This window comes from Ylistrum balloti, unplaced genomic scaffold, assembly GCF_031769215.1.
Source record: "Ylistrum balloti isolate Yb309-2 unplaced genomic scaffold, AGI_CSIRO_Ybal_v1 Utg370946, whole genome shotgun sequence".
In the NCBI taxonomy this organism is placed as follows: domain Eukaryota; kingdom Metazoa; phylum Mollusca; class Bivalvia; order Pectinida; family Pectinidae; genus Ylistrum; species Ylistrum balloti.
The window spans coordinates 994,157-1,003,742 of NW_026782533.1; the positions used below are offsets into that span (position 1 = coordinate 994,157).

Genomic DNA, 9,586 nt, shown 5'->3' on the forward strand with positions numbered 1-9,586 from the left:
ACCGTTTATCATCCGTTCAGCTGAGACAAACACTGTTCAGGGTGAGTCCTATCCTTCATAACATGTACATTCTTCAAATCAATTCAGATATAGACATACGCAGTATTAAAAGTTTCAATTAAAATGTAAGTAGGTATGATACAATTTACCAATATTTGAAAACTCCATTTTGCGAGTTTTTCATGTCATCAGGAAGCATAAAAATGGAGTTGTATATACTTAACTTTTAATTATCATAAAGTAACATTAAGATATAAACTTTTCCTTTGCAGGTGTTGCTATTCGAGGCTCGTATGCCCAAGACAATTTTGGTCCAATGTTCAGGAATACGCAATGTACTAGCATGGCCTATCAATCACTTGCATACAAGAAGGTTATTGGAGAGCCAGACACATGGAATTACCGTGACATTGACGCGATTCTCCAACAAGGTCATCTTTTACACACCCACTTCCGGAATGTGATGAAGCTGAGCATAAATGAGGACAATCGAATCGCAGTTCACGAACTTCCATCGTCATATGAAATCCAGGTCCTTCCACCTTCTAGTAATGCAACGCCTTCCACCATTCCTGAAGGAGGGAAAGTAAAAATGACAAGTTCGACTGCCATCGATGGACCATATGCATATGCCAGCCAGGAAATAGCAGATAGTTTCGGAAATATTGCTCCAGAATTCCCAATATTCTTATTACAGACATTTACTACTGACAATGCAGACGAAGTCAATATTATTCTGACTATTGGAGACTTCTCCATGGCTCTATGGAGGCGGAGAAATGATAATGTGATCTGGCTATTCGACAGTCACAGGAGAGCTTCGACGGGTTTGAGACATATAGTTCCCATATGGGAATCGGACTACTACGACAATGGAGCTGCATTGGCTCGATCGTTTACTAGAGTCTCGGAATTACTGGAGCATATAACGGAACTGTATGGGGAGAACTTCCTTTACAACGTTAGATTCTTCAATCTGGAAATGGTAATGCAAATCGTTATGTTTCTTCTTCTCTCACCAGTGTAGATATTATCTATATTTTGTTAACATTTTTCGTACACCATAGTTAGTGAGAATATTAAAGACGCATACGACGTTTTGTACCCATTATTCAGAACCACTTATATATAATTCAATTAACCTATTTCAAAGTGAGAAAGAGAATAAATGCACTGGTAGGATACTTCATAGCTAATTATTGAATTCGATTACGTTATTCATTGTATCCAAGTTGTAGCTTTTGATTTTGTTTTAAGAAAATTGTTGAAATTAAAACCAATAATGAAGTATAAAAACCACAAAACTCTTTGTTAAAGGTTGAAGATAACAATGCTGCTGTAGCCAAGACAGATGCGGACGAAAATGGGGTAGATGTTACAATCTGTGACAAGGAAACTTCCCCGGAGTCAAGTCGTTCTGGTACTTCATTTGAAGGTATACATATACTGTAGCTGAATGCCATAGTTCTTGATACAATCTTGATTTTATCAGATAGAGAAAAATGGTTTATTTTCTAGATATACAACATCAACGTATAGTACTTCTTTCAAAATATGCAGGAATATCTTTTCAGAATATCAATTTTTGCGTAAGAAAAACTATAATTTCTTTGTCTTTCATAGACCACGGCGACATGTGATATTTTATTACATTGTACCATTACTTGCCTCAGAGAACGAAATAGGCTACGACAACAGCATCAATTTGTCTATTATCACCGTTAAATTAAAATTCAGAGGAGAAACCGCCTTGAAGGAAGTCATTTTGAGAGAACATGGGGCATGGAGGAGTGGAGAGAGAGTAGCATTGTTATCATGGAGCATCAACCTTTAATACATTGTTCCTTTATTAAGATGCATGACTTTCGAATAAGTATATGGTTATATAATGATATCCTCTGCTAGCTTACTTATTTTACCCGTATGTCTTATAATTGATAATATTGAAATAAACGCATAATTCAATTGTGAATCAACATTAATATCCACATAGAAAGATGCGTTTTTGTGTAATCTTTAAAAAAGGTCATCAACTGAGAAATCAAATATAATCTACAACTCATCGAAAATATTATATTTCCCTATTATTTATACTTACTTTCATACCTTGTTCTCGATAGAGATTTTGACTAAGACGGATAAAGGATTACATGTTGGGTGTTGTCATTGAACCAGAAGACGTTTACTCTTCCAAAACACATTTTCTTATTTTCCTTGTACGTTTTCAGAAGTCTCCTTGTAAATATTTATTTTTTTCACATTTTATCATAGTTTTCTAAAAATTGAGATACGATTATGATTATATTGACCTACTGGTAATTTCTTATTGATTTTTTGTTGATGAAGCAGAATGTGCTGTTTTCTGTAGTTACGAAAACCTCTCTATGTAATTAGGAGCGTTGTAAAAACGACTATACACGTAATTTAAATTCTGAATGATTTCCAATCATGCCATCGATAATTGTATCATTTTTTAAGCCGGAATAATGTAGACAACGCAGCAGACGAGAAGTTGGGGAGATGAGCTTCCAACTGCTGATAACGTGAATGGTTTTAGAATTTTTCTATTATCACCGTTAAAATTAAAATTCAGAGGAGAAACCGCCTAGAAGGAAGTCATTTTGAGAGGACATGGGACATGGAGGAGTGGAGGGGGAGTTCCATTTGGATTTGAAATCTTGGTTATGTGGTTTGGACTCAAATTAACAAAAACGACGGGTACCATTGTTATCATAGAGCATCAACCTTTTATACCTTGCTCCTTTATTACGATACTTGACTTTCGAATAAGTATATGGTTATATAATGAAAGCTCGGCTAGCTTACTTAATTTACCATATGTCTTATAATTGATAATGTTGAAATATACGCATATCCACATAGAAAGATGCGTTCTTATGTAATCTTAAAAAAAGATCATCGACCGCAAAAACAAATATAATATACAACTCATCGAATATATTTTATTTCCCTACTACTTATAATTACTTTCATACCTTGTTCTCGTTTGAAAACATGGTATTTTTTCCTGAGATTAACTTAAGATTACATGGTGGACGTCGTCGATGTACCAGAGGACGCTTACGCTTCCGGAACACATGGTTTTATTTTCCTTGTACTTTCAGAAGTCTCAGTGTAAATTCATATTTTTTTCTAATTTATCTATAACTTTCGTGAATTTGAGTTTGGATTATTATTATGTTGACTTGCTGGTGGTTTTTCATTGATGAAACAGAAAATGCTGTGGTTTCGAAAACCTCTTTCAGCCGGAACAATGAAGACAAGGCAGCAGACGAGACGTTGGGGTGATGGTCTTCCAACTGTTGATAATGTTACTGGTTTCAGATGTGACGTCTTCCTGATGTCAGCTTGGACGTACGGATTGACGCTTAACGAGATCATTCATGCTATGCACGATTGTTTTAAACCTTTCATCAGAAGATATGTATCCTCTTTTATTCGTTATTGCCGTTGTTTAAAAGATATATCATGCCGAAGGTGTTGTATAATTACATGTCTTAGATTATAGTAAAATATCATAGATAAAAGGTCATATAAGACTAACACCCTTTACTATGCGTTCTGAATATGTTTAAATGTCGACTGTTCTGTTCAAACGTCAAGTGTTTTGTCACTTCCGTGATTGAAAGCAATAATGCCTCTTACAGGAAGCGAATATTTTCAAAGGTAAGATGTTCGTTTCTATAATGTGTTTCTTATATTGGAAGCAGTTCCGTTATAAAGATTAAATTCAACCTTGTTGCTGTTTTTGTTTTAACAGGCTTCTGTCTTCATGCTCAAGAAACTATTATCAAAACAGTTTGATACAAGATGACAATTAATAGACAATTTTGAATACATTTTCCATCAAATTAGTGAAATTTGTGTGAAATGTTCCATTCATTGAAACTTGGCACATTTAAACTTTTAACAGATTACAGATGACATGTATTTAGTAATATGATGCGTTATGACAAAAAGGTCTAGTTTAGGTACAGAAAATAATACTGTAGGCTACATAGAACATATGACTTCAACGTAAAGGTACATTCTACTAATTTAATTGTTCACTCCTACCAGAGATCTAACCTAAATGTCTTCCAGATGCTGCTTCTGAGAAATCTTCAAACAAGTACGAAGTATGATGAAGTATTCCCCAAACGACTGCAGAAACCTGACCCACTTTCGCATACGTACTATTCCGTACATTGCTAAAATCTAATGCACGCAACAAAACCAAGATTCGATCGTAAGAACGAGCAATGAATATACTTATATGGTTATATTTTACGAGTATGTCTTATAATTGATAACCTTGAAATCAACGCATATTTCAATTGTGAATCAACATTCATATCCATATAGAAAGATGTATTCTTGTATAATCTTTAAAAAAAAGATCATCAACCGAAAAATCAAATATAATATACAACTCATCGAACATATTCTATTTCCCTACTACTTATACTTACTTTTATACCTTGTTCACGTTTGAGAACATGGTATTTTTTCCCTCAGATTGACCAAAGTTTACATAGTGGATGCAGTCGATGTACCAGAAGACGCTTGCTCTTCCGGAACATATTTCCTCATTTTCCTTGTACTTTCAGAAGTCTCAATGTAAATTTATAATTTTTTTTCATATTTTTCTATAACTTTCATGAATTTGAGTTTGGATTATGATTATGTTGACTTGCTGGTGTTTTTTCATTGATGAAGCAGCAAATGCTATGTTTTCTGTGGTTACGAGAACTTCCCTTGAAATAAGGAGCTTCGTAAAAACAAATACACATGAAGTTTACATTTTTAGTGGTTTACAATCGTGCCATCAATACTTTAATGATTCCTTAAGCCGGAATAATGCAGACAAGGCAGCAGACGAGACGTTGGAGAGATGGTCTTCCAACTGTTGATAATGTTAATGGTTTCAGATGTGACGTCTTCCTGATGTCAGCTTGGACGTCCGGATTTGACGCTAACAGAGATCATTCATGCTATGCACGACTTTAAAAAACATTTCCTCAGAAGATATGTATCCTCTTTTAATTATGTATTTATCCCTTGTTTAAAGATATATCATGCCGAAGGTATTGTATAATTACATGTCGTAGATTATAGCAAAATATAATAGAAAAAGGGTCATATAAGACTAACACCATGAACTATGCGTTCTGAATATGTTTAAATGTCGACTGTTCTGTTCAAACGTCAAGTGTTTTGTCACTTCCGTGATTGAAAGCAATAATGCCTCTTACAGGAAGCGAATATTTTCAAAGGTAAGATGTTCGTTTCTATAATGTGTTTCTGACATTGGAAGCAGTTCCGTTATGAAGAGTAAATTCAACCTTGTTGCTGTTTTTGTTTTAACAGGCTTCTGTCTTCATGCTCAGGAAACTAGTATCAGAGTAGTGATGTCAGTGGAAAGCTAGACAATGGAAGGAATGGAACACATGCAAAACAAACAGTTTGATACAAGATGACAATTAATAGACAATTTTGAATACATTTTCCATCGAATTAGTGAAATTTGTGTGAAAATGTTCAATTCATTGCAACATGCCTCATTTAAACTTTTAACAGATTATAGATGACTTATGTATTTAGTAATATGATGCGTTATGACAAAAAGGTCTAGTTTAGGTAAAGAAAATAATACTGTAGGCTACATAGAACATATGACTTCAACGTAAAGGTACATTCTACTAATTTAATTGTTCACTCCTACCAGAGATCTAACCTAAATGTCTTCCAGATGCTGCTTCTGAGAAATCTTCCAACAAGTACGAAGTATGATGAAGTATTCCCCAAACGACTGCAGAAACCTGACCCACTTTCGCATACGTACTATTCCGTACATTGCTAAAATCTAATGCACGCAACAAAACCAAGATTCGATCGTAAGAACGAGCAATGAATATACTTATATGGTTATATTTTACGAGTATGTCTTATAATTGATAACCTTGAAATCAACGCATATTTCAATTGTGAATCAACATTCATATCCATATAAAAAGATGTATTCTTCTATAATCTTTAAAAAAAGATCATCAACCGAAAAATCAAATATAATATACAACTCATCGAACATATTTGATTTCCTTACTTCTTATACTTACTTTTATACCTTGTTCACGTTTGAGAACATGGTATCTTTTCCCTCAGATTGACCAAAGATTACATGGTGGATGCAGTCGATGTACCAGAAGACGCTTACTCTTCCGGAACATATTTCCTCATTTTCCTTGTACTTTCAGAAGTCTCAATGTAAATTTATAATTGTTTTCAGATTTTTCTATAACTTTCATGAATTTGAGTTTGGATTATGATTAAGTTGACTTGCTGGTGTTTTTTCATTGATGAAGCAGAAAATGCTATGTTTTCTGTGGTTACGAGAACTTCCCTTGAAATAAGGAGCTTCGTAAAACAAATACACATGAAGTTTAAATTTTTAGTGGTTTACAATCGTGCCATCAATACTTAAATGATTCTTTAAGCCGGAATAATGCAGACAAGGCAGCAGACGAGACGTTGGAGAGATGGTCTTCCAACTGTTGATAATGTTACTGGTTTCAGATGTGACGTCTTCCTGATGTCAGCTTGGACGTACGGATTTGACGCTTACCGAGATCATTCATGCTATGCACGATTGTTTTAAACCTTTCATCAGAAGATATGTATCCTCTTTTATTCATTATTGCCGTTGTTTAAAGATATATCATGCCGAAGGTATTGTATATTGGAAGTCGTAGATTATAGTAAAATATCATAGATTAAAGGTCATATAAGACTAACACCCTTTACTATGCGTTCTGAATATGTTTAAATGTCGACTGTTCTGTTCAAATGTCAAGTGTTTTGTCACTTCCGTGATTGAAAGCAATAATGCCTCTTACAGGAAGCGAATATTTTCAAAGGTAAGATGTTCGTTTCTATAATGTTTCTTATATTGGAAGCAGTTCCGTTATGAAGAGTAAATTCAACCTTGTTGCTGTTTTTGTTTTAACAGGCTTCTGTCTTCATGCTCAAGAAACTAGTATCAGAGTAGTGATGTTAGAGGAAAGCTAGACAATGGAAGGAATAGAACACATGCAAAACAAACAGTTTGATACAAGATGACAGTTAATAGACAATTTTGAATACATTTTCCATCAAATTAGTGAAATTTGTGTAAAATGTTCATTTTTTAACAGATTATAAATGACTTATGTATTTAGTAATATGGTACGTTATGACAAAAAGGTCTAGTTTAGGTATAGAAAATGATAGTGTAGGGTACATAAAGTAATGACTTCAACGTTATGGTACATTCTCGTAATTTAATTGTTCACTCCTACCCGTGATCTTACCTAAATGTCTTCCAGATGCTGCTTCTGAGAGATCTTCAAAGAAGTACGAATCATGATGAAGTATTCCCCCAACGACTACAGAAATCTGACCTACTTTCGTATACGTCCTATTCCGTACATTGCTAAAACCTAATGAACGCAACAAAACCAAGATTCGAGCGTAAGAACGAGAAATGAATATACTTGTTTTGAAATTCAAATCAGTCAATAGTGTGTGAGGAAACCCATTTATTTCGTCAAAGGGAACTCAAAGCAAAATCAATTTCTACCGCTGTTACATTTGATTGACAGATAACACGGCTTTAATCTGGATCGTTTCCAACCTGAATAATGTCTAAATTATCACATTTATTTGCAATGTTTGTATTGGTCAACATACTTGGTTCGCCATTACTGTAACATGTTGTTCTAGATTTGGATGAAGACAAATGTGTGTAATTCAACATGCGACATATCATTTACTGTTCCGATGGTAACACTTGAGATCGTGATATTTCCCTTTTTGTCCTGTTCCTTTTTCCAATGTTCGTTTCCCCCTTGATTACTCTCTCATATGGCCATATAATTTGGACAGACGGAGAACGGTAAACCTCATAAAATTGTTTACCTTTTCATGAAATTTAGGAATAATTTTTAATTTAATTTGATAAATAATCTAATTCGTTTCAAACAAAAAATTGAAGCTACACCAGAAAGTCTCATCCTTTCAATATCCTTCATGGTTATCTAGAGCGAATGTATCCGTATCTGACGAGGCTAATGTTTCTGATCACCGCATAGCTGAACCTTACCGAGAACACTGCACAACTGTTTAGTTTAAGCAAACACTGTCCAGGATGAGTACTGTCCTTCATGACATATACATGTTTCAATTGAATTCATATGCAATGTGGCAAGTTTTACTTAGAGATATATGATTCAATATTCAAAATAATATAATATTCTTATTTATTATTACAGTCTTAACGGCCCGTCAACACATAAAAGCTCATTAGGGTCATAAGCCGATGAAACACACAGCGATCCAAGAAGGAAAAAAACACCAAACAAAATAAAAGGTAAAAGACAAATGCTAACAATCTTAAATGGTTATATTATCACGCAAGATTAAAATGTTAAGTCATAGTCTATAACATAGTCTAACAGATAACCTAGAATTTAATGAATCTCAACAGTTTCAAAAAAGAGTCAATGCAGTCCATCAAAAATGTTGAACGGTGAATGACTCATCACATCCTATGCATCGATGATAAACTTCGCCTTTCAACATATAAGAATGTGTAAGGTATGCATGGCCCATCCGATGGTGGGCAAGGACAACTTCGTCTTGTGGGTTGTCTCTATAGCATGGAGACCATTCACCGATGACGGGTTTTGCGGAGTGCAATTTATATTTGGTATATTGATTCCATTCCTCCTGAGCTGTTAAACATAATTTTATAAAAGCTTAAAAATCAGTAAAATGAAGTTAAAAAAACAGGTTGTAACGATAAAGCTTCATGAACCCAGCAAAAAGCAATTCGAAAGTTGAAGGCTAATTCATAATATAGTTTTAATGTAACGGAATGAAAGTATTTTCTATATTTCTTTATTGCTGAAAAGAGACACAATAACGGAGAAATTTGAGGTGTATTATTTGCCCTCATTTGTATCTAATCCTTCCGTTTTCATTAATTCTCATTACGACAAAAATTCTTCGATTGCAGGAATTGCTATTCGAGGCCCATATGCCCAACATAATTTGGTCGACTGTTCAGCAATACACAGTGTACAAGTACGGCGAATCAATCACGTGCATACAAGAAGGTTTTTGGAGAGCCAGACACATGGAATTACCGTGACATTGACGCGATTCTCCAACAGGGTCATCTTCTACAAAGCCACTTCAGGAGTTTGATTAAGCAGAGCACGAATGAGGACAATAGAATCGCAATTTACAAACTTCGTCATACAGAGTTCTTCAAGCACTGCAATACCAGTCACTAATGTCATAAGACAGACAGGAGAAATGACATGTTAAACTGGCATCGTTGTAATATATGCAAATGCTACCTAAGAAATAGCAGAAAGTTTCAGAAGTATTAAAGACATATAACACCGATAATGGTGACGAAGTCAACATGATAGTGACCATTGGAGACTTCTTAAAGGCTTTACGAAGACGGAATAATGACACGGAAAGATTCCGACAGATCTGAGGCAACTCTCTGTGAAAATATTTCATATCTAATACGGAG

The 9,586-nt window shown here is 34.5% G+C and overlaps 1 protein-coding gene across 1 annotated transcript; it reads left to right on the plus strand.

The window, feature by feature from the left end:
• The first annotated feature begins 316 nt into the window (after window positions 1-316).
• LOC132559624 (uncharacterized) lies at window positions 317-9,246 on the plus strand. Its single transcript, XM_060224257.1, has 3 exons — window positions 317-985; window positions 1,318-1,435; window positions 9,056-9,246. The coding sequence occupies exons 1-3, from the start codon at window positions 317-319 to the stop codon at window positions 9,244-9,246; spliced, it is 978 nt and encodes a 325-aa protein (XP_060080240.1).
• The last annotated feature ends 340 nt before the right edge of the window (window positions 9,247-9,586 follow it).

What these genes read in the sequence shown, in the direction of transcription:
- LOC132559624 (XM_060224257.1), top strand. Translation starts at nt 317, where the DNA reads ATGTTCAGGAATACGCAATGTACTAGCATGGCCTATCAATCACTTGCA. An exon ending in GATTCTTCAATCTGGAAATG is followed by an intron (nt 986 to 1,317) that starts GTAATGCAAATC and finishes TCTTTGTTAAAG; the next exon opens with GTTGAAGATAACAATGCTGC. An exon ending in TTCTGGTACTTCATTTGAAG is followed by an intron (nt 1,436 to 9,055) that starts GTATACATATAC and finishes CTTCGATTGCAG; the next exon opens with GAATTGCTATTCGAGGCCCA.